Here is a 25683-nt window from a genome sequence, read left to right on the forward strand (position 1 = left end):
GGGCAGACTCTCTGCTAATGGGTGCGGTTGTGTTCCTGTCTTGCTAGTTGTTTGGCATGTGGCCTCCAGCACTCGAGCTTGCTAGTTGTTGAGTGGAGCTGGGTCTTAATGTTGAGATGGAGCTCTCTGGGAGAGCTCTTGTTGATTGATATTACATGGGGCCGGGAGGTCTCTGGTGGACCAATGTCCTGAACTTGGCCCTCCCACTTCAGAGGCTCAGGCCTGATACCCGGCTGGAGCACCAAGACCCTGTCAGCCACACGGCTCAAAAATGAAGGGAGAGCTCCCCTGCTGTCCCGCGTCCAGTGGGTGGGTCCAGGTGAGGCAAGAGGCGGCCCAGGCCCGGTGCTCGGGATGCCTGGTCCCACACCACCGTATCCACATGTTGTTTGGCAGCAGTAGACTGAGCCAGCTCCTCCAGAGCAGGTGGTGGGTGGCGAGAAGGGAGAGGACAGCGAGGAAGGATGCAAGCTTAGAAGGCCAGAAATCAACTTTTAATGTCATCACAGTTCTGAAGGAGAAAATCTGCTGTATGTGGGGAAAAGAACATTAGGCCCTAGAGAGGTACTGTGTTGGCATTCATGGATAGCAACCAAAGGTGTTCATGTTTTGGTTCTTCCTGAGGTCACCAGGGTGCTGAGTCTTATAAAGGTAACCTGTGAGATGGTCACCTTTCACAGCGGAAGTGTGCAACTCTGGGGGGAATTCTGCCTTTTCTCAGAATTCTCCAAGGAGTGATCCTTATCTTATTTTGCCCACTCTAGGCACCCAGATCTCAACTCAACCTTTAGAAAGTTTTGATGCTGTACAGTATCTGTATATAAAATGGCTGGAAGTGACAAAGGTATCAACAGAATTTGGTGAGAAGGCTGAGCTGTTGTTGCATGCATACAACTAGAAAGCACTTTACTACTCTCAAGACACGACAAGACTTCTTTCATTTCCCCCACCATGAGCATGCGTGGCCTCTAACCGGTGGGGCTAGCCCATTATAGATTATTCTGGGTGTGCTGAGGGGAAGTCTTGCCCCACTCAGCTAGTTTGTACTGGCATGGCACATTGATTTTCAGCACCAATATTCCTGAATCTTATTTCCTTTTACATTTTTTCATCTGGGATACATAGGCACCTCTGGACCACCCTGAATTTTTAGATATGTCTAGGCTTTATACTGTGAGTGAATATACAGTATGAAGTGAAGGATTCATCCTACTGCTTGCTTTCGGCTATAAGAAAAGCATCCAGGCACTGGGTTCTTTTCACCGGAATTCATGAATACCAGAGAAGTGGCAACTATTTAAATACCTTTATGAGCAATAAATTGGTCTATATTAAATGGTTGATAAATATTAGAACTCAAATGTGTACATTAAATGTACCAAATTCCAGTGAAATACAAATTGAAATAAAGTAATATTTGAAAGCAATTACCAAAATATTTTAAAATGCTGACAGAATTATGAAGGAAATGGTATTTTAGGTTAATGCAAATTGATCTAGTCCTCTTAAGAAACATATATTATCAAGAACTACAAAAATCTTCATATACTTTAACCAAACCACCTCACTTTTTTGAAGTTCACTCATTGAAATAACCAAAATAACCAAAAAGAAGCCTCATGTATGAAAGTATTCAATTTCATGCTATTCTTAATATATGAATCTGTGAACAAATATTTCCAATAAGAGGGTTGGTTAAACAAATGATGGTCTGCTAATTGGATCAAACATTGTGTAACTATTATAACAACACTGTGTGAACACTATAAATAGGATAAAAAAATGTGTGTATCTCCAAGCTTTATCATGGGAGCAGATTACAGAAGTACATATTTCCCATGATTATTACTGTGCATATATGTATATTCATTCATTCAGTTTAGAACGGTTTTTGAGCACTGACTATATAACAGATGTTGGTGCTAGGTGTAGGAAACACAAAGGTGAAAGATATTCCTGCTCACACAGAGGGTTGGCCCAGCTGGAAAACAGTCATGAGAACAAACGGAAAAGTGTAGTCATTCACAGAATGCCATTGGAGAACAGGAGGAGCCTTTAAGTTGGCTGAAGACTCAAAGAAGGCTTCATAAAAAAGCAAGATTTTTATATGGACAAAATTTGACAGCAGTTAGAGAAAAGAAATCAGTTGTATGAAAGTGTAAGTATTAGAAATGACTCACACCTTTTTAAACATATGTATTGAGATTTAAGTCACATACCGTAAAATGCACCGATTTAAAGCGTACAGTCCAGTCCTTCTTAGTTTATTCATGCAAACGTCACCACAATCTAAGTTTAGAACATGGTCATCATCCCAAAGAAGTGTCGTGTTCTCGCTCTTTCTAATCTCTTCCAATGTTAAATGATTTTGTAGTAAAGAATCAAGGTGTGGGCTTCCCTGGCGGCACAGTTGTTAGGAGTCCACCTGCCAATGCAGGGGACACGGATTTGAGCTCTGGTCTGGGAAGATCCCACATGCCGCAGAGCAACTACTGAGCCCGTGCACCACAACTACTAAGCCTGCACTCTAGAGCCCACAAGCCACAACTTCTGAGCCTGCGTGCCACAACTACTGAGCTCATGTACCACAGCTACTGAAGCCTGTGCCCCTGGAGCCCGTGCTCTGCCACAGAAGAGGCCACTACCATGAGAAGCCCGTGCACTGCAATGGGGAGTAGACCCTGCTTGCCTCAACTAGAGAAAGCCCACACAGCAACGAAGACCCAACACAGCCATAAATAAATAAATAAATAAATAAATGTTTAAAAATGAAGGCGTAAAGACAGAAACCTTTGGTGTCTGCCATTGTGGGAAACCTTTATGTTGCTTGCGAAACAAACCACAAATAGTCATCATGTCTTTAATTTTTAATTTTATTAGTGACAAGGTAAATAGGTACATGAAAATCTTCACAGATATCTACACATGTATTTAAATAAAGCAAGAGTTGAGTTCAAAGAGTGGGGCTTCAGTGGCGACTGGTCCATGTTGTTTACTTAGTGTATAAAAATCTCCAAGTTTATAAAACTTGATTTGCCCATTTTTTCCCATTCTTAAACGCTAGCTGCAAGTATTTCAAAAGGCATATCTAAAATATAGATAGATTCTAAGAGAAGCACGGCACATTACGAATGACGAAAGTGATTGGCTTTACATGATGAGAAGCAGATTCACTCAGTGCGCTGGTAGAATATTCTCCATGCGGGGGATGCTCAAGAACACACCCGACCTCAGTGTGCGTTGATGGCCATCTGTGAACTGCCTGCAGGTGGCAGCGCCTCTCCTTCTAGACGGGGACCACTCTTGGCTGAGACTGTGAGCCTGGAGCTTGCCTCTGAAGTCCTCATACCTGCTCTGTTCTGGATCCAGCCTTGCCCCTGGCACCTCGAGTCTCCTCCAGGTGTCTGTACGCCCTGGCTTATAGGGTCCCAGACCTAAGAGTTCCTTCGCAAAGGGTAGCTTAAAAGGCAATAGGTGTGTTTTCTCAGGGATCTTTTATTCTCTCTTGGCCAGAAGTCAGGCATGACGAGAAGAGTTGGGGCTTTATTTGGGGGAAGAGAGACCCATCTCTGTAATATGATTGGAGAGACATCCCTCCAATCATCTTACAGAAACGGCCACCTCCCTGTACGACCAATTCTACCCAGACAACTAACACCTAAGACCCCCTGAGGCTGGTGTGGGACCCTCCAACTCTTTGAAACGTGCAGTTCTCACCCAGTGAGCCACACACACTGGGAGCCAGACTTTGGTTCCTGACAGCTTGAAACCACTACCGTGACAGAATTTAACCACAAGCAGGCAGAATATGAACTGTTCAGTGTATTCGTCCATGTGCCTTTCGTTTGGTTTCCAAGGAAGTTGTGTAGCTGTAACCAAATGGCTCCTCTCCAGGTTAAGGCATGACCGAAAATTTAGTGTCTGTGAGTCTGGCTCATCTTTCAAATCAAGTGTGATTGTTGAAATAGGGATATAAATTTTCCAACTGCTTCATAAACTTAAGGATTTGGGTCTGCTGGTTCTATCATACTTAATATTCAGGATATTAATTTAAAAAATAACTAATGCCAGTGTAAACATGCTTTTGATACATAGGTCTATAAAATATTGCACATAAATATAAAATTTGTTCAGCTTCTCTTCATAATAGTTTTTCATTATCATAAAAAGGATACAAACTTGGGCAGACTATATAAATTTGGCTGGTCAATTTTACTTGAAAAATGATACTGTTACACATGATTATGGATTATTTACAAGAGTTTTAAACATAAAGTTTCTGTGATGGTTAAATTAAAGATAATGGGAAAATAGCTTAAGTAAAAATTATTTTCCAAAGTCATGTACTATAAAGATTAGCAGTAAAAATGAATAGTAAAGTGGGAATAGGCAATTCTAAATAAAATCCCTAGGAACATGTTTTCTAGGTTCATCTCACATCTGCCTAACTTCATGTTTCCTCCTATTTATGTTTAACATGTCTTTTCTGTGAATATAAGTTTGAGGTGTAGTAGAAAAAAATAGGTGTTTAATACCAAGCTAAATGTTGGCATTGCCTCTTGTAGATATTAAAAATAATATGTTTACCCAAATTATTAAATTGCTTTTTTATTAATGGACTCTAGAAATTTTACCATTACTTTTAAGCACCACCTAGGGTCAAGAGTCCCTGGAAATTTGTATATTGCTAATTAAGTCAACGGAAAGATGATTGTTTTTTTTTTTTTTGTAAAAGGAAGTACAAATGCAACTTTTTGCAAAGCTAAATTAAGCAGATGTGAGTCCCTGGAAAGTGTGAATGAAAGTAATTTCAGGTAGAAGGCAGCAAGGTGTTAAGTGAAACGGTCTTCGAATACCAATTTGCTTTTCTTTAACGCTGTCTAAATCCTGACTAAGTTCTGTTAAATGATATATTCTGCACAAACTGGATATCTCGGAAGGAAATCTAGTGAGTGATTTTGAAAACCAGCGAACCAAATCTTAATTTCCAAATCCTCTAGAGTATCAGCCTAGAGCCATGGAAAATAAATAAATAAATCGTTATCCTCACTTACAAAGATGATCTTTGCCGTTTCCAAAGTACTTTCACAGTCCCAACAGCATAGGCTGGTCTCCCTGAGCAGTAACGTCATTAGAAATGTTTCTCTTCCAGAGGGAGGTGTCAAATATTCCGTTGGATACAGTAGTGTCGGAAGGTTTGGTCCTAGTTCACCTTCTAAAGTCTATCCTAATTCAGACATTGCATTTTTGAGACTTCAGTTGGATTTATCTGGAAAGCAGCCTCACGTTCCCATACCCATTTCAGAGTGTCTGCCAAATACGGAAGGACTCAAAGCCAAAGACATCTTCCACGATTGTCCATTGTTTCTGCAGCGTCGAGGATGCTTCCTTCCCCAAAAGGGTCACTGGGATCCGAGGCAACTTTTCCAAAGCACAGTGTAGACAAGGTGATACCATGGCCTTTCCATTTCTTAGGACACTGGCAGGTAGAGGAAAACCTTGGTTGAACCTTCCTGATCCTTCTTTTCTTTGAACTGGACCAGTGTCGGAGTTTGTTTGGTCTTTGGTTTTCCTTTTCACGCCTCAGGGGTTTTCTCATTGGTCAGCTGTTCCCTGTCATTCATATCATCCTGGGGGGGTCTTGCTCGGTCAAAGAATCCACACTACAAAGAGAGAAACGGGCTAGCAAGTCAGGTCATCCTGAGAATTTGTGAAAGTCCTCATTCTAAGAGTTTTCCCTTTATTTGTTGTCTAAGGAATTTGGTGCTCTGAGAATATAATCTGCCCAATTCTCCAAATTAGGAGGTGAAAGCAGTGTGTTCTTTACCTGCAGAGAGGAGTTCACTGCCTACGCAGAGCATCTGTATCCTTCCTGCCATGTCCATGGTGGTGGGAGAATGTTCATTTTATATAAACCGCTTATGGACCTTGTATATTTTTCTGGGGTTACAGCAACCTGGCCCAAGGAGTCCCTCTCTGCTTTCGACATGTTTTCTGGAGCCAGCAACAATGTGAACTGCCAGCCAGGGATGGCAGATTCCTGAAGTGGACTGTGGGCTACCTTGGGATGGACTGAAGGAAGAAGTGAGGAGATGCTTGTCTATCTCTCTGCACTTGGTGGAACATACAGTATATGGAGGAAAATTAGATGGGTCCTTTATTTCAATCCCAGAACATCTTCGGGACTCCGAAGATCAATCAGCAACTCGGGGAAGAGGTGATTATAGAATTTTCATTCTCCTGAATTTCAAAGGAGTACTTGGTCTAGGAGAATATAACTTTTCCTAGAAACCTAGAACCTTAATTCTTATTGTTTCTTAGGTTGGAAGCCCCATTTGTTGGGTTTGACTTACAACCATTGAGTCATCTTTCCTTTGTAGGACTAGTGCAATATTCTATCAATTGCTGTGTATCGTTGCATCATTTATGGACATAAAGTTTCTATAAATAACAGACTAACATGAAAGTCTATTTGTAAAGGTAGACTGTGCAATAGACCTTTGTGGGCTCAGGATGGCACAAAACAGCTGATAATGTTCAGGAAAGCCATTATTTAACTGAAAAGGCAAGGTTTTATCAGTTTATTAAGCATGCCTCATGTTGTTTCAAAATAAAAATACACTATGATTTTGGAGAATGACAACAATAGTGATTAACCAAGATGTGACTGGATTAATTACTTGCACAGTCATGTCATCGTGACATTGTTTCTATTTTGGAATGGAAAGCTCTGTGAAACTTGGCAGTACTGTGGTTTGGGGACCAGAAATTAATTCACATTGTAGACTTTTAGCAGAAACTTCAGCAAAACACATGAAAGAGTAAGTTAAGGCTTCTTAATGGAGATGGAGTAGTTGGCAAGATCAAAAAAGCAAGTCTGAGAATATTAGAACATGCATGATCTATGTGGTGTCATTGAAAGCCCATGTAATAATTAATTACTATATTAATTGCATCCGTGTAGTGCTTATAAAGAAAACTCTCAAAGTATTGCTGATAGGATTGTGTCAACAAAAAGCTTAAGATCTCGATTAATTAAATAAGAAAAAGAAGTCTTCATCATAACATGATCACTCCAAGATATTGGAAAGAAGATCACAGGCCTTAGTTAATAAGGTCCAACTCTCTTTACATTTATTTACAAGAAATTACAAGATAAAAACGTCAGTAAACACCCTCAATCTTCTTAAATGTCAGTTCCACAAGCATACTAAGTTTGCTAAAGCAAACAAGACCATTTTCCCTTCATGTCCCTATGTTGGAAATCCCCAAATCATGCCTCTAGCCTTGTCTTTTAAAATCCTAGGTATATCCTTCTAAATCCTCTCAGTGGCCTCTCTACTGAAAAAGGAAAAGAAAGCAAATAAACTTACCTTCCATAAAGCCAAGGTTAAAATGGCCAGAACCAATAATCCAAGAAGTATTGCTAGTATTATTACCCATAACGGGATCGAGAAGGAAACATTTGGGGTTGCCCAAATAACCGATGTTTTAATCTGGAATGGAACATAAAAGAAATGAGCTCTAACTTGAAAACTATTGGGTGAAATAGAGCAGTAATTACCAATATAATACTGGGGGGAGTACTTCTGAAAGGATCCATGCAATAATTGATATCACCCCAGTGGAGATTTGACGGTTTACAGCACTCGAACATGGCATCTTAAAAATTGGCACATTCTCAGGCCTCCCAGGTTAGGTGCAAGTCCAATTACAGACATTTGGTGGGTGTTTGGCTTATACCAACCCAGAAACCCTAGAATAGAATTGAGGTGGAAAGGAGTTACCTTAAATTGGGTTGGACCTTTTACGGCCAAAAATGGCTAAAAGTAGACCCTACAAAAAGCCAAGTCTGCCCACACGTTTCTCCACAGAACTGGGCTCACCTCACTGAGAGGTGAGCTTGCAAACACCCATGGACTGCTGGAGTGCAAGAAGGATAGACATCACCGAGTTCCCCATTTTACAGATGAGAAAATTGAGTCCCGGGGGCTAAGTGATCCACAGATCTAATTAGTGTCACTGCCTCTTTAGCCCTTGGCTCTGTGCTCTATCAAGAAAGAGCCATCATTGCTCTAGTAGTCACAGTCATGTAAGGCCATGATGCATTTTATGAAAGTAACTCACATTTTATGAAAGTAACTGTAGTCAGCGACATGAACGCTAATTGTCCCGATGTATTGGAGCTGCCTTCGGTCTTAAATCCAATTTTCAGTTGCTATTGGGCCTCACTGAATTCCCCACTGTTGCAAGGGAACTTAGAGGGAAAATGAGACCTTCCCAGCAGGACTGCACGCTCCATGTGTGTGACCCACCCCTGCCTCCCCACGTGGGAAGAAGAAGCTCTCCTATAGCCCATGTGCTGGGGACCTCTGCCTCTGGAGACGCCCAAACAAACCAAGGAGAGACCCAGCCCTGCCGCGCACAACTGCTGTCAAAGAAAAGAGAAAGAAAAACATTCTTGGATCTAAAATGTTATTCACCAAAGCAGGCCTATCTGGTTTTAGAGAGAAGTGAGCATCGCCTCAGTTGAACTGGTTCATGTGCTCCTCGTTTTAACTGTGTTGGTTGGAAGGATCCTGAGTCTCATCCTGACCCACATGCAGAAACTCTAGGCCACACTCCCCTACCCCCCCAGGAGGTGAGAGTGAACTCAGGGCGGGTTGGTGGTTCTGGTGCTTCCCCTGGCTGGAAACATGGGTGTTTTCATAGCCCGTGCCCTAGCGCTGGGTCCTGCCTCTGCTCACGTCTTTTTTTTTTTTTTTTTTTAATATTTATTGATTTGTTTTATTATTTATTTATTTATTTTGGCTGTGCCTGGTCTTAGTTGCAGCATGTGGGATCCAGTTCCCCACCCAGGGATCGAACCCGGGCCCCCTGCACTGGGAGCACGGAGTCTTACCCACGGGACCACCAGGGAAGTCCCTCTGCTCACATCTTTCCTTTCATCTTCTTAACTAGATTTGAGCATTCTGCCTGTGCTCTTCTTAGCCTGTCAAGGTTTTTATTGCTCCTTCATCCTGGTCCACGTCCCTTGTGCCACACACGTACTGATGACTTAATTCACTTGATTCTCCAGCCCCAAGTATCATTTACATCCAGGCTGAACAACAACACTGATGGTGGTGAAACCGCTAGAGATTCCACGTGGTGAGGAATGCCGGGACTTGACAGATGCTCTCAATGAGAGAAAGGCTGGCGTAACCTACTCACCTTTGTACCTTCCTCCTTTGCCCGTTAGCTTCCCTGGCCGGTGTTGCCCCTATTCATCCAGAGCATCGATAGGAAGTTTCATGATAGCAACGTTCCATGACCACAGTGGGATCACACTCACCCTACTTGACACGGTTTGAGGACAGGACACATGGTACCAATTTTGAAGAAATGCATTGCAAGGACTCAGACATCTCCATGCCACCTGGAATCTGCAGCCTAAGTAATTTACTCTGAAGTGATCCTCTGCATGGATATGGCTCCACAAGCCAGTTGGGGACCAGACCATTTCTCTTTATATCCCTTTTCCTTGGTGAATTACATCTGATAACGTATGAAATCAGTGCTCAATCCTGCATCTTAAGGTGCTCAGAGAAAGGGCATGAAATGATAACTTAAAATGACCCTAATATTACTGGAGGCACACTGATACAGTTGTTTTTTTAAAACATCTTTATTACAGTATAATTGCTTTACAATGATGTGTTAGTTTCTGCTGTGTAACAAAGTGAATCAGCTATATGTATACATATATCCCCATATCCCCTCCCTCTTGTGTCTCCCTCCCACCCTTCCTATCCCACCCCTATAGGGGGTCACAAAGCACTGAGCTGATCTCCCTGTACTATGCAGCTGCTTTGCACTAGATATCTATTTTACATTTGGTAGTGTATATGTGTCCATGCCACTCTCTCACTTTGTCCAACCTTACCCTTCCCCCTCCCCGTGTCCGCAAGTCCATTCTCTGTGTCTGCATCTTTATTCCTGTCCTGCCCCTAGGTTCTTCAGAAACATTTTTTACTTTTTTTTTAGGTTCCATATATATGTGTTAGCATATGGTATTTGTTTTTCTCTTTCTGACTTACTTCACTCTGTATGACAGATTATAGGTCCATCCACCTCACTACAAACAACTCAGTTTCATTTCTTTTTATGGCTGAGTAATATTCCACTGTATATATGTACCACATCTTCTTTATCCATTCATCTGTCGATGGACACTTAGGTTGCTTCCATGTCCTGGCTATTGTAAATAGGGCTGCAATGAACACTGTGGTACATGACTCTTTTTTTTTTTTTCGGTACGTGGGCCTCTCACTGCTCCGGCCTCTCTCATTGCGGAGCACAGGCTCCGGACGCACAGGCTCAGCGGCCATGGCTCACGGGCCCAGCCGCTCCGCGGCACGTGGGATCTTCCCGGAACGGGGCACGAACCCGTGTCCCCTGCATCGGCAGGCGGACCCCCAACCACTGCGCCACCAGGGAAGCCCCATGACTCATTTTTAATTATTGTTTTCTCAGGGTATATGCCCAGTAGTGGGATTACTGGGTCATATGGTAGTTCTATTTTTAGTTTTTTTTTTTTTTTTTTTTCGGTATGCGGGCCTCTCACTGCCGTGGCCTCCCCCGTTGCGGAGCACAGGCTCCGGACGCGCAGGCTCCGTACGCGCAGGCTCAGCGGCCATGACTCACGGGCCCAGCCGCTCCGCGGCATATGGGATCCTCCCAGACCGGGGCACGAACCCGTATCCCCTGCATCGGCAGGCGGACTCTCAACCACTTGCGCCACCAGGGAGGCCCTATTTTTAGTTTTTTAAAGGAACCTCCATAGTGGCTGTAACAATTTAAATTCCCACCAACAGTGCAAGAGGGTTCCCTTTTCTCCATACCCTCCCCAGCATTTATTGTTTGTAGATGTTTTGATGATGGCCATTCTGACTGGTGTGAGGTGATACCTCATTGTAGTTTTTTTTTTTTTTTTTTTTTTTTTTTTTGTGGTACGCGGGCCTCTCACTGTTGTGGCCTCTCCCGTTGTGGAGCACAGGCTCCGGACGCGCAGGCTCAGCGGCCATGGCTCTCGGGCCCAGCTGCTCCACAGCATGTGGGATCCTCCCGGACCGGGGCACGAACCCGTGTCCCCTGCATCGGCAGGCAGACTCTCAACCACTGCGCCACCCCTCATTGTAGTTTTGATTTGCATTTCTCTAATGATTAGTGATGTTGAGCATCCTTTCATGTGTTTGTTGGCAATCTGTATATCTTCTTTGGAGAAATGTCTATTTAGGTCTTCTGCCCATTTTTGGATTGGGTTGTTTGTTTTTTTGATACTGAGCTGCATGAGCTGCTTGTATATTTTGGAGATTAATCCTTTGTCAGTTGCTTCATTTGCAAATATTTTCTCCCATTCTGAGGGTTGTCTTTTCGTCTTGTTTATGGTTTCCTTTGTTGTGCAAAAGCTTTTAAGTTTCATTAAGTCCCATTTCTTTATTTTTGTTTTCATTTCCTTTTCTCTAGGAGGTGGGTCAAAAAGGATCTTACTGTGATTTATGTCATGGAGTGTTCTGCCTGTGTTTTCCTCTAAGAATTTGATAGTGTCTGGCATTACATTTAGGTCTTTAATCCATTTTGAGTTTATTTTTGTGTATGGTGTTAGGGAGTGTTCTAATTTCATTCTTTTACATGTAGCTGTCCCATTTTCCCAGCACTACGTATTGAAGATACTGTCTTTTCTCCATTGTATATTCTTGCCTCGTTTATCAAAGATAAGGTGACTGTATGTGCATGGGTTTATCTCTGGGCTTTCTATCCTGTTCCATTGATCTATGTTTCTGTTTTTGTGCCAGTACCATACTGTCTTGACTACTGTATCTTTGTAGTATAGTCTGAGGTCAGGGAGTTTCAACCTCCAGCTCCGTTTTTCTTTTTCAGTATTGCTTTGGCTATTTGGAGTCTTTTGTGTTTCCATACAAATTGTGAAATGTTTTGTTCTAGTTCTGTGAAAAATGCCATTGGTAGTTTGATAGGGATTGCATTGAATCTGTAGATTGCTTTGGGTAGTATAGTCATTTTCACAATACTGATTTTTTTTTTTTTACAAATTTAATCAGTTATACATATACATATGTTCCCATATCCCCTCCCTTTTGCGTCTCCCTCCCACCCTCCCTATCCCACCCCTCCAGGCGGTCACAAAGAACCGAGCTGATCTCCCTGTGCTATGCGGCTGCTTCCCACTAGCTATCTACCTTACGTTTGGTAGTGTATATATGTCCATGCCGCTCTTTCACTTTGTCACAGCTTACCCTTCCCCCTCCCCATATCCTCAAGTCCATGCTCTAGTAGGTCTGTGTCTTTATTCCTGTCTTACCCCTATGTTCTTGATGACATTTTTTTCTTAAATTCCATATATATGTGTCAGCATACAGTATTTGTCTTTCTCTTTCTGACTTACTTCACTCTGTATGACAGACTCTAGGTCCATCCACCTCATTACAAATAGCTCAATTTCATTTCTTTTTATGGCTGAGTAATATTCCATTGTATATATGTGCCACATCTTCTTTATCCATTCATCCGATGATGGACACTTAGGTTGTTTCCATCTCCGGGCTATTGTAAATAGGGCTGCTATGAACATTTTGGTACATGTCTCTTTTTGAATTATGGTTTTCTCAGGGTATATGCCCAGTAGTGGGATTGCTGGGTCATATGGTAGTTCTATTTGTAGTTTTTTAAGGAACCTCCATACCGTTCTCCATAGTGGCTGTACCAATTCACATTCCCACCAGCAGTGCAAGAGTGTTCCCTTTTTTCCACACCCTCTCCAGCATTTATTGTTTCTAGATTTTTTGATTATGGCCATTCTGACTGGTGTGAGATGATATCTCATTGTAGTTTTGATTTGCATTTCTCTAATAAGTAAAGATGTTGAGCATCCTTTCATGTGTTTGTTGGCTGTCTGTATATCTTTTGTGGAGAAATGTCTATTTATGTCTTCTGCCCATTTTTGGATTGGGTTGTTTGTTTTTTTGCTATTGAGCTGCATGAGCTGCTTATAAATTTTGGAGATTAATCCTTTGTCAGTTGCTTCATTTGCAAATAGTTTCTCCCATTCTGAGGGTTGTCTTTTGGTCTTGTTTATGGTTTCCTTTGCTGTGCAAAAGCTTTTAAGTTTCATTAGGTCCCATGTGTTTATTTTTGTCTTTATTTCCATTTCTCTAGGAGGTGGGTCAAAAAGGATCTTGCTGTGATACAATACTGATTCTTCCAATCCAAGAACATGGTGTATCTCTCCATCTGTTTGTATCATCTTTAACTTCTTTCATCAGTGTCTTATAGTTTTCTGCATACAGGTCTTTTGTCTCCTTAGGTAGGTTTATTCCTAGGTATTTTATTCTTTTTGTTGCAGTGGTAAATGGGAGTGTTTCCTTAATTTTTCTTTCAGATTTTTCATCATTAGTGTATAGGAATGCAAGAGCTTTCTGTGCATTAATTTTGTGTCCTGCTACTTTACCAAATTCATTGACTAGCTCTGGCAGTTTTCTGGTAGACTCTTCAGGATTCTCTATGTATAGTATCATGTCATCTGCAAACAGTGACAGTTTTACTTCTTCTTTTCCAATTTGTATTCCTTTTATCTCTTGTTCTTCTCTGATGGCTGTGGCTAAAACTTCCAAAACTATGTTGAATAATGATGGTGAGAGTGAGCAACCTTGTCTTGTTCCTGATCTTAGTGGAAGTGGTTTCACTTTTTCACCATTGAGAATGATGTTGGCTGTGGGTTGGTCATATATGGCCTTTATCATGTTGAGGTAGGTTCCCTCTATGCCTGCTTTCTGGAGAGTTTTCTTTTATCATAAATGGGTGCTGAATTTTGTCGAAAGCTTTTTCTGCATCTATTGAGATGATCATATGTTGTTTATCCTTCAATTTGTTAATATGGTGTATCACATTGGTTTGCATATACTGAAGAATCCTTGCACTCCTGGGATAAACCCCACTTGATCATGGTGTATGATCCTTTTAATCTGCTGTTGGATTCTGTTTGGTAGTATTTTGTGGAGGATTTTTGCATGTATGTTCATCAGTGATATTGGCCTTTAGCTTTCTTTTTATGCGACATCTTTGGTTTTGGTATCAGGGTGATGGTGGCTTCGCAGAATGCGTTTGGGAGTGCTCCTCCTTCTGCTATATTTTGGAAGAGTTGGAGAAGGATAGGTGTTAGGTCTTCTCTAAATGTTTGATAGAATTCGCCTGTGAACCCATCTGGCCCTGGGCTTTTGTTAGTTGGAAGATTTTTTGTGTGTGTGTGTGGTACGTGGGCCTCTCACTGTTGTGGCCTCTCCCATTGCGGAGCACAGGCTCTGGACGCGCAGGCTCAGCAGCCATGGCTTACGGGCATAGCCTCTCTGTGGCATGTGGGATCTTCCTGGACCAGGGCACGAACCCATGTTGCCTGCATCGGCAGGCGGACTCTCAACCACTGCGCCACCAGGGAAGCCCAGTTGGAAGGTTTTTAATCACAGTTTCATTTTTAGTGCTTGTGATTGGTCTGTTTACATTTTCTATTTCTTCCTGGTTCAGTCTCAGAAGGTTGTGCTTTCCTAAGAAATTGTCCATTTCGTCCAGGTTGTCCATTTTACTGGCATAGAGTTGCTTGTAGTAATCTCTCATGATCCTTTGTATTTCTGCAGTATCAGTTGTTACTTCTGCTTTTTCATTTCTAATTCTGTTGATTTGAGTCTTCTCCGTTTTTTTCTTGATGAGTCTAGCTAATGGTTTATCAGCTTTGTTTATCGTCTCAAAGAAATAGCTATTAGTTTTACTGATCTTTGTTACTGTTTCCTCATTTGTTTTTCATTTACTTCTGATCCATTCTTTATGATTTCTTTCCTTCTGCTAATTTTGGGGGTTTTTTTGTTCTTTTTTCTCTAAATGCGTTAGATGTAAGGTTAGGTTGTTTATTTGAGATGTTTCTTGAGGTAGGATTGCATTGCTATAAACTTCCCTCTTAGAACTGCTTTTGCTGCATCCCAATGGTTTTGGGTCATCGTGTTGTCATTGTCATTTGTTTCTAGGTATTTTTTTATTTCCTCTTTGATTTCTTCAGTGATCTCTTGGTTATTTAGTAGCATACTGTTTAGCCTCTATGTGTTTGTTTTTTTTCTTGTAATTGATATCTAGTCTCATAGCATTGTGGTCAGAAAAGATACTTGATACGGTTTCAACTCTCTTAAATTTACTAACGCTTGATTTGTGATGTAAGATATGATCCATCCTGGAGAATGTTTCATGAGCACTTGAGAGGAAAGTGTATTCTGTTGTTTTTGGTTGGAATGTCCTATAAATATCAATTAAGTCCATCTTGTTTAATGTATCATTTAAAGCTTGTGTTTCCTTATTTACTTTAATTTTGGATGATCTGTCCATTGGTGAAATTGGGCTGTTGAAGTCCCCTACCATGATTGTGTTACTGTCGATTTCACATTTTATGGCTGTAAGCATTTGCCTTATTGTATTGAGGTGCTGTTATGTTGGGTGCATAAATATTTACAATTGCCCTATCTTCTTCTTGGATTAATCGCTTGATCATTATGTAGTGTCCTTCTTTGTCTCTTGTGATAGCTGTTACTTTAAAGTATTTTGTCTGATATGAGAATTGCTTCTCCAACTTTCTTTTGATTTCCATTTGCATGGAATATCTTTTTCCATCCCCTCACTTTCGGTCTGTATGTGTCCCTAGGTCTGAAGTGGGTCTCTTTTAGACAGCATATATATGGGTCCTTTTTTTGTATCCATTCAGCCAGTCTGTGTCTTTTGGTTGAGTGTTTAATCCATTTACATTTAAGGTAATTATCAATATGTATATTCCTATTACCATTTTCTTACTTGTTTTGGGTTTGTTTTTATAAGTCTTTTCTTTCTCTTGTGTTTCCTGCCTAGAGAAGTTCCTCTAACATTTGTTGTAATCGTGGTTTGGTGGTGCTGAATTCTCTTAGCTTTTGCTTGTCTGTAAAGGTTCTAATTTCTCCGTTGAATCTGAATGACATCCTTGTTGGGTAGAGTAATCTTGGTAGAGTAACCCTAACCCTAAGCCTAACCCTTTCATCACTTTGAATATGTCCTGCCACTCCCTTCTGCTTGCAGAGTTTTTGCTGAAAGATCAGCTGTTAATCTTATGGGGATTCCCTTGTATATTATTTGTTGCTTTTCCCTTAATTTTCCCTTAATTTTTGAGAGCTTGATTAATATGTGTCTTGGCGTGTTTCTCCTTGTATTTATCTTGTATGGGACTCTCTGTGCTTCCTGGACTTGATGATTTCTTTTCCCTTATTAGGGAAGTTTTTTGAACTATAATCTCTTCAAATATTTTCTCAGTCCCTTTCTTTTTCTCTTCTTCTTCTGGGACCCCTATAATTCGAATGTTGGTGTGTTTAATGTTGTCCCAGAGGTCTCTGAGACTGTCCTCAATTCTTGTCATTCTTTTTTCTTTATTCTGCTCTGTGGTAGTCATTTCCACTATTTTATCTTCCAGGTCACTCATCTGTTCTTCTTCCTCAATTATTCTGCTATTGATTCCTTCTAGAGAATCTTTAATTTCATTTATTGTGCTTTTCATCATTGTTTGTTTGCTGTTTAGTTCTTCTAGGTCCTTGTTAAACATTTATTGCATTTTCTCCATTCTATTTCCAAGATTTTGGGTCATCTTTACTATCATTACTCTGAATTCTTTTTCAGGTAGACTGCCTATTTCCTCTTCATGTTTTTGGTCTGGTGGGTTTTTACCTTGCTCCTTCATCTGCTACGTATTTCTCTGTCTTCTCATTTTGCTTAACTTACTGTGTTTGGGGTCTCCTTTTCACAGGCTGCCAGTTTGTAGTTCCCGTTGTTTTTGGTGTCTGCCCCAGGTGGGTAAGGTTGGTTCAGTGGGTTTTGTAGGCTTCTGGTTGGAGGGGTGTGGTGCCTGTGTTTTGGTGGATGAGGCTGGATCGTGTCTTTCTGGTGGGCCGGACTGTGCCTGGTGGTGTGTTTTGGGCTGCTTGTGAACTTTTAGTATGATTTTAGGCAGCCTCTCTGCTAATGGATGGGGTTGTGTTCCTGTCTTGCTAGTTGTTTGGAATGGGGTGTCCAGCACTGGAGTTTGCTGGTTGTTGAATGGAGTTGGGTCTTAGTGTTGAGATGGAGATCTCTGGGAGAGCTCTCGCTGATTGATATTACGTGGGGCCAGGAGGTCTCTAGTGGACCAGTGTCCTGAACTCGGCTCTCCCACCTCAGAGGCTCAGGCCTGATACCCGGCTGGAGCACCAAGACCCTGTCAGCCACACGGCTGCAGCATCCATCTGCCATTATTGTTGCTTTCTTTCTCTCTCAACAACTGAGCACGATCACATACACCCTCTTTCTCCTGAACCGGAAGAAGCTGAAGGAGAGCTGGTGGGAGCAGGAGGGGCCACAGTCACTGTTGAGGCTTGACTCCATGGAAGTCAAAACAGCGTGAACCCCCTTCTTCCTGCGCCCTGCACCAACTTTCCCAGCATGTGAGCTGCCGCATCGCTTTCACCTTGTGATACAGTTTTCAGAATGAGAATTTCAGAACTTTGGAGCTACAAAGGGTAGTAGTGGTCATGCACTCATAAGCCAGTTACAGTGACCTAGGAGAGAGAAAATCTGGTGCCATGGAGAATTCTGAGGTTTCTTGTAAATGTTTCTTCCCCCTAAGGTCTAAGTCCACTAAGGAAACAACATAGTTTTGGTCTGTATTTTGTGCATGTGTTAGAGATCACCAAAATTTACTAATAGATAATTTACAGGAACACAGGCAACAGTACTTTTCCATGTTCCCTCTTCTGATTTACCTAATTAATGTCTGAAGTCACCTCCCAATATTTCATTATAACATAGGAAACAGTTCTAATTTTTTAAGTTAAAAAAAAAAACTAAGCTGAAGGAGTTGAAATAAGGGCTGATGGTCTGTTCAAATTGTTGGTTTAATAAAAAGAAATGGAATGAGAGAATAGCTGCTGAGTTTTTGCTGAGTTTCTTTGCCACTTGGCTATTGCAGGCTTCAATGTCTTATCTATAAAACTAGTCTGTCAGCATACAGATGGCCAAAAGGCACATGAAAAGATGTTCAACATCACTAATTATTAGAGAAATGCAAATCAAAACTACAATGAGGTATCACCTCACACTGGTCAGAATGGCAATCATCAAAAAATCTACAAAAAATAAATGCTGGAGGGCTTCCCGGGTGGCGCAGTGGTTGAGAGTCCGCCTGCCGATGCAGGGGACACGGGTTCGTGCCCCGATCCCGGAAGATCCCACATGCCGCGGAGCAGCTGGGCCCGCGAGCCATGGCCGCGGAGCCTGTGTGTCCGGAGCCTGTGCTCCGCAACGGGAGAGGCCACAGCAGTGAGAGGCCCGCGTACAGAAAAAAATAAATAAATAAATAAATAAATAAATAAATAAATAAATAAATGCTGGAAAGGGTGTGGAGAAAAGAGAACCCTTTTACAGTGTTGGTGGGAATGTAAATTGGTACAGCCACTATGGATCACAGTATGGAGATTCCTTAAAAAACTAAAAATAGAGCTACTGTATGATCCAGCAATCCCACTCCTGGGCATGTATTCAGAGAAAACCATAATTCAAAAAGATACATGCACCCCAATGTTCACTGCAGCACTATGTATTTACAATAGCCAGGACATGGAAGCAACCTAAATGTCCATCGAGAGATGAATGGATAAAGAAGATATGGTACATATATACAATGAAATATTACTCACCCATAAAAGAGAACGAAATAATGCCATTTGCAGCAACATGGATGGACCTGGAGATTGTCATACTCAGTGAAATAAGTCAGACACAGAAAGAGAAATATCATATGATATCACTTATATGTAGAATCTTAAAAAATGGTACAAATGAACTTATTTACAAAACAGAAATAGACTCACAGATGTAAAAAAACAATCTTATGGTTACCAGGGTGGAAAGGGGGGAGGGATAAATTGGGAGACTGGGGTTGAAATATACATACTACTATATATAAAATAGATAACTAATAAGGACCTATTGTATAGCACAGGGAACTCTACTCAGTACTCTTGTAATGGCCTATATGGGAAAAGAATCTAAAAAAAGAGTGGATATATGTATATATTATAACTGTTCACTTTGCTATACAGCAGAAACTAACGTTGTAAATCACCTATGATCCAGTAAAAATTAAAAGAAAAAACCAAACCCCGCCCCCCGCCATGGTCTACCTGTGGAAACAAGCAGGAGAGGTCACTCACAAAGATCTAATAATGATATTTGAAGGTTTTTTTGCACAAGTGATGGAAAAGTACAAATAAAATACCCCATTTCATACCCCATTAAATTGAACAGGGTATGCTTAGTAGGGTGTCTAGAAGCAGAAAACAGCTTTACAAAGTATAATTACAAAATCTACTGGCTTTCTGTTTGCATTTGCTTCCAAAGAGTCTGACAACAGTCTTAAAACAGTCTCAGAGAAGATGATCACTGATGTCCTTATCCATTCCAAAATCTGAAATTCTCATCACCAAAACTTTTGCCAGTCTGCTCCTGGTAACATTATGTTCATTTGAAAAGTACCATTTCATACCCTTTCTCTGAGCACTTTGAGTGGAAGGATTATGCATGTCATATACGTTCACCATCTGTAATTAACTAAGGGGAAAGGACATAGAGATTTAAAGGAAGGCAAACTTAGTGACTTTGCCCCCAAGCCTGCATTCTGCTGTCCTCGCCTGCTGCCTTTAGGACTTCTGTGTGGCACGGAGGCTGCCCGATCTCGATCTAAACCGGGTGCAGGTGCAGAGACCTTCCGTCGCCCCTGGTGGTTCCCTAAGCTTATCTAGGTTTTTCACTGCCTAGTCGAGAAGTTGTTACGCTAGAGACAGTAGAAATACAGAACAACAGTAGTGCCCCAGAGCACTTCTTCAGATTTCCAGGGCTGAGGATTTAGATGGCTGCTGCTAGGAAAGGGTGGATGAGTCAAAGGTAACACATCATTGGGAGAGTCATCCAGGTCTTGGAAGGAGAGGACTTTCTGAGAACACATTGATTAGGGAGTCAGGTGACATATACAGGTCTGTAAATGGCAACGGGGCATTTCATCTGCAAGTGGAAACAGGTAAAGCCAAGCTTTCCTGAGACTCAATACTCTGTATAGACGAGAAACTTGAACTCTACAGGCAAGCTTAAGAGAAAAGACTTAATTGATCACTTTTATGGGACCAGCGTTTATTTAAATTTGTCATAGTCCTGTGGAAACCCTAGGATGGTTTGGAAGAAGCTTGGCCACGAAATAAAATGTTGAAAAATACCCAAACTTTGTTATTTCTAATATTTATATTTGGCAGCTCATTTTGACAAGCTCACAAGAAGCTTAGATTATCCATTGGATAATAAATAAGAAAAATAGGTCTTAATTTCTAGAGTTCCTAATGACTTAACACCAATTTATAGTAAGAATTTTTCATTCATTTCAAATAAGATTTATTAAACACCCTATGTTCTCTGAAGCTCTGTTGGTAGTATCAACAGCTCCAAGCTGGAACACTCTATAACTCTGCTGTAGATCAGTGCTCTCCAATAGAAATATAATGCAAGCCACATATGTCATTTAAAATTTTATAGTCATCACATTTAAAAAGAGTAAAAAGAAACATGGGGCATTAATTTTAATAATATATTTAATTTGACCCTAAATATCAAAATTATCATGTAATTGATGTAAATTATATCAACATGTAATTGATATAAAAATATTCTTCCTTTTTTCTTCTTGTTTTTACTAAGTCTCCAAAATCCAGTGTTTATTTTACACTTGCAGCAAGTGACAACTGTTGGATTTTTATTGGTTAAAGTAAAATGTAGTCTTACCCAAAAAATAAAGCTGCATTTAATGGAAGAAATATCTTATACTGCTACAGTTTTAAAGTTTACAGTTAAGTGAGTTAAAATGAAGTAAAACTACTAGTTCAGTTCTTCAGTCACTCCACCCACATCTGGGGTCCTCACCATCCATGGTAATGTGGTGAGTGGTGAGTGGCACAGCTCGAGAACTTTTGTATAATCTCACACAATGGTGTGTTGAGCCAAATTACCCAAGTCCCTCTTTATTAGATTCATTTATCAATAAGGTGGTCCCAAGGTGGACAATGGGGTGTATTTAGGACTAAAGCTTTACTTTAAGAACATGGGTTTTGGACTACATATTTCAACTGCTTTAAGAAAGAGTCACATTGAGTAACTTGAGTACTTAAAACGTAGGGAGAAAAATTCAATTACATGCCAACTAATTAACAAACTGTTTTTCTTTTTTTTTTTACTGTATCAAGAACCTATGGCTATTTAAAGAAATAGTATAAAATTTTAACAATTCACTTAATATAACTATCTGCAATTTTAGGAAGGGGGATCCATGAATTGTAAGTGGTTTAGATGTTCTTAAAGCAATGCTAAGTAGGGCACATTTAATCTTACCTTCATCATGTTGTAAATCTTGTCGTTCTTTATTATGGTGGAAAGACCATAAATAAGTCTTTAACATGCCTACATTTTATCGTTGACATTTATGATATGTTTTTGTATATTTTGACAAAATACCAAGGTAGAAGGAAAAAGCTCTGTTGTATTTGCAGTGGTAATTAATGTTGATGTCTGTATTTATGTATCACAAAATCTTGTGTAAACGTACTTCAGTGGGGTCACAAGAATGTTTTATATAAATGTACCAAGACACCCTACCTAGAGTGCCATTTAGAACAAAATAATAACATGAAGTGGACCAGCTGAACATACCTTTGAACAACATTCAAATAGCCCCTATGAGAAAAGAAGTCCTATGATAAGTTTGAACTCCAGACAATTGTTTCATGTAAGAGATGCATTTTAAGATTCTGAAGTTTTGCTAACAACTCAAAAAGTCAAATGAACTCATAGTTTATGTGTGAGTTCTTAATTAAGGATTTTACTGAAATATTTTATAATAACTGCCTTTGGAGTTACACCAGAAAATAATATCCTCTTCTAGATGTAAATTTTTCGGCTTTAGTCACATGACACACAAATGCCAAAGTTTATGAATAGGCAAAAAAAGTGTTCAAATAACTGAATGATTTTTTTTTCTTCTGGGCTGTAATGATTCAGCATTTAGTCATATCCCCTTTACATCATGCAACCTTTTCCTTGCCTCTGAACATGACAAGTGTCACCCGGCACGGAGAGTTCATTTGTTACAAACACAGACACTGTGCCAGTAGCAAGTGGGGATTACTATTTTCTTCAATATGGAAAGTTTATCTAGGGTTCAAGAAATAGTTGCATTATGACCATGTTGAAAAGGAAGCACAGATAGACTCCTCATGGCACACAAGGGCCTAGTAAAACAAGCAGATATTTTTGTCTTATTACCAAAGAAGGAACTGAGATGCTTTCCCCAGTGGCAGAATATGGATTGGAGCTCTGATGGTCCTCCAACCACCTAGTCCTAGTCCAACTGATTCTACCACCAGGAAGCAATTCCCTTCTGCTGGGTCCTTTTCAAGATAAGGATGACAGGATTTTTGAGAACACGCTCCAAGAAACATCTGCCAGCTCCAAGCACAGTCCTCTCAAATCAAGCCTGTAGGGCACAGCTAACTTCCTACTGGCAACATCTCCTTCAGTCAGTCAGGGATTGGGAGACCTAAACAGTTTTCCCATCACCTTTACATAAATGGTGCAGTAAATCATCTACATCAGATAATAAGACTTTTTAAAAGATGGCAGGAACAAGGGTGGTACAGACGGGGGAAGCATGTATCTGATCATTTTGTGGATCTTTTGAGATGAGTTGAGAACAGCAGGCTGGCACCTGTGGCCAGGACAGAAAGATGCAATCCTGTTGATGGAATTGACTGTCACATATGTTTCTGTTATGGAGCATGTGCTCAGAGAAAACAAAGGACCCAGATTTATCTCCCTTAGAGTTACAAGCCTTTGAACCTCCTTGGATGAGCATTCTATATTAAAAACCCAAAGCCTCTGTTTTCTAGGTTGAACATAAATCCAAACTCCAGCAGACATCTCGTAAGAGAAACAGAGGCAAGCTAAGTGAAGAAAGATGTGGCAGTATTTGCTTTAAATGCCACCAAAGTTTACTGAACTATTTTGACTGTGTGAATCCATGGATGTTTCCAATTGGACTTCCTGGACTTTGCTGGAGAAAGTAAGACATTTTGGGAGGGTTACTATTATTGAGACCTGAGACTTAACTCGTTTTAGGTACAAAGCTAGAGCTTTTTGTACATAATTTTAATAATCTTCTTAACAATACTTTCAGGTCAATGTGGTTAACAGCCTCAGCAAAGTACATAGAGTGATTTCCAGAAGGTTTCCACTTAGAGCAGGGTGGATCCAGGGTGAAGGCCAGGAGAAGCTGTTTTGAAATCTGTGGATTTTCTTCGATGCTGCCTGCCTGTGTTAGAGGTTCCCAATCCTAGCTTCTCTGCAGAATCATCACTTGCAGAGCTTTCAAAGCACAGTGGCAGAGCTCCACCCGACTCACTCAATCCTGATGTTTCAGATGGGGTCTGAGCATGTATAAACCTTAAAAGTCACATGGATGGTGATTCTTTGCATACTCCGGGTTGAAAATCACCAATCAAGGGATGAATTTAAATTACAAAAAGTAGGTTAGGCTAGAAAGAGTAAATATTAGTTACCTTTTTAAGACCTAGGCTGAAGAGAAATTACGAGAGTATTGACTTTTACACCGTCCGAAGCAATGCTTCTCAAACGTGACAGGGTACCTGCTGCCCTGATGATTTTGATAAAAGGCAGATTCTGACTCAGCAGGTCTGGAGTGAGGCCTGTTTCTGAATTTCTAACAGTTTCTTAGGTACTGCTGATACTGTTGGTCTGCAAAACACATTTGAGTAACAAGGACCTGGGGACCGGAATCCAAGTCGAGGTTGCAAGTTTCTATGGCGTGACCAAGAGATGAGGTTTACATGTTAACATTGTTTCCTGGAGCCCTGACTGTGGTCACTGTCACCGTTAAAGGCAGGGTTTTGGTGACTGTGCCTGTTCATCCCCCGTCATCTGTTCTCCCCTCTGCTCTGCATGGCCTTGCCAGGTTGCTAGCAGTTGTGCTGTGACAGATATGTGGGTGTCAGTAATGTTTAATAGCCTCAATTGAAAACCTGTTTCATTCAAATGAAGCTCAGAGTGTACTTCTTTCTTACCCCAGGTATTACTGGTCTTTGCTTAGAAAGGAAAGATGACTGTCCCTGTAGCTGGTCTGTGGCAACTGTCCCTAAGGAAGAGTGTCCCTCGTCCCTCACTCACCAGGCTGTCTTTAAAATTACAATTGGAATGACTTCATTCTGATGATCATGACTATCTGGACGTCTTTCAAACAAAAGAGCCTAATTAAAAAAATGGTATTAGTCCTGAATTTTATGGGGGAGGGGTAGAAATTTACAATGAAGGTTTAAAAATGTGATCAAATAACACTAAGGAATTTCCAGACTGAAATAAGAAAATAGTGATCTGAAGCGGGAAACTTTTCTCAAGCCACTGTAATAAGCATGTAAACCTACCACAAGCAAAACAGTGATTTAAAAAATAATTTCAATAAAATTATTTGGACCTATATATTTTAAGATACTCACTGCTATGCTGCCTTCGGGGAGTTTGGCTGGCTGATCTTTATAAGGCATCTTCTTAACTTCAAAGGACACCAGGGATGCAAGAGAATAGGGATCATTTTTCCTCTGAAATTAAAAACATTTAGTTAAGTATAGTCCATGTAAAGCTTTTAAAAGATATATTGGCAGCCAACCGGTTGTTTTTCATGTTGTCCATTTCCAAAGCAAAATTTCCTGCTTCCTTCTCTCTTCCGTTTCTCTCTTTACTTTTTCCACATCCATCTATCCATTCATGATGCATTCATCATCTCCCCGTCCATCTTCCGTCCATCATCCACCCATCCACCCATCCGTCACCCATTCACTGTCCATCCAACCAACCATTCATCTTCTTCTTATTTCTAAAGATAATTCATCTTATGAACAAAGACTTGGCATAATAAGGTTAAAATAAAAATAGAAAAGCAGAGTTCCTAAAAGGAGTAATAAGCACAAGTGCCATTAGAAGAACATAACAGGGAGACATCGTGGGTTACAAATTCTTGTTATCTGAGAGAAGGAAATATTTTAGGAGAGAGACTGCTGCTAAGTTACAAAGAAATTAATCACATTTCATCGTATACAGAAGACCCAGAACAGATCCCTCAGTCATGGCACTATTAGGACTTTGGGTTGGTTAAGGAACTGTCCTGTGCATTGTAGGATGTTTAGCAGCATCCATGGCCTCTACCCACTAGATACCAGTAGCACCCCTCACCCAGTTGTAACAATTGAAAGTGTCTCTAATTACTGCCAGTGTCCTCTGGGGAGCAGAATCCCCCTGGTTAAGAACCACTGACCTAGAGCCATACAGTGGTTTTTTTTTTTTTTTTTTTTTTTTTTTTGCGATACGCGGGCCTCTCACTGTTGTGGCCCCTCCCCTTGCGGAGCACAGGCTCCGGACGCGCAGGCTCAGCGGCCACGGCTCACGGGCCCAGCTGCTCCGAGGCATGTGGGATCCTCCCAGACCGGGGCACGA

General features: G+C 40.9%; 1 protein-coding gene across 1 annotated transcript in view; it reads right to left on the reverse strand.

Moving 5' to 3' along the window:
• Positions 1-2855: 2855 nt before the first annotated feature.
• Positions 2856-25683, reverse strand: part of ITGA8 (integrin subunit alpha 8) — a 195684-nt gene continuing 172856 nt past the window's right edge. Inside the window, exons 28-30 of the mRNA XM_060097784.1 lie at positions 24690-24791; positions 7374-7496; positions 2856-5663 (exon numbers count right to left, since the gene is read on the reverse strand). Coding sequence (XP_059953767.1) covers positions 5577-5663; positions 7374-7496; positions 24690-24791 — 312 coding nt within the window. The 3' untranslated portion in view covers positions 2856-5576. The remainder of the gene's footprint in view (positions 5664-7373; positions 7497-24689; positions 24792-25683) is intronic.

This window comes from Mesoplodon densirostris, chromosome 4, assembly GCF_025265405.1.
Source record: "Mesoplodon densirostris isolate mMesDen1 chromosome 4, mMesDen1 primary haplotype, whole genome shotgun sequence".
In the NCBI taxonomy this organism is placed as follows: Eukaryota; Metazoa; Chordata; class Mammalia; order Artiodactyla; family Ziphiidae; genus Mesoplodon; species Mesoplodon densirostris.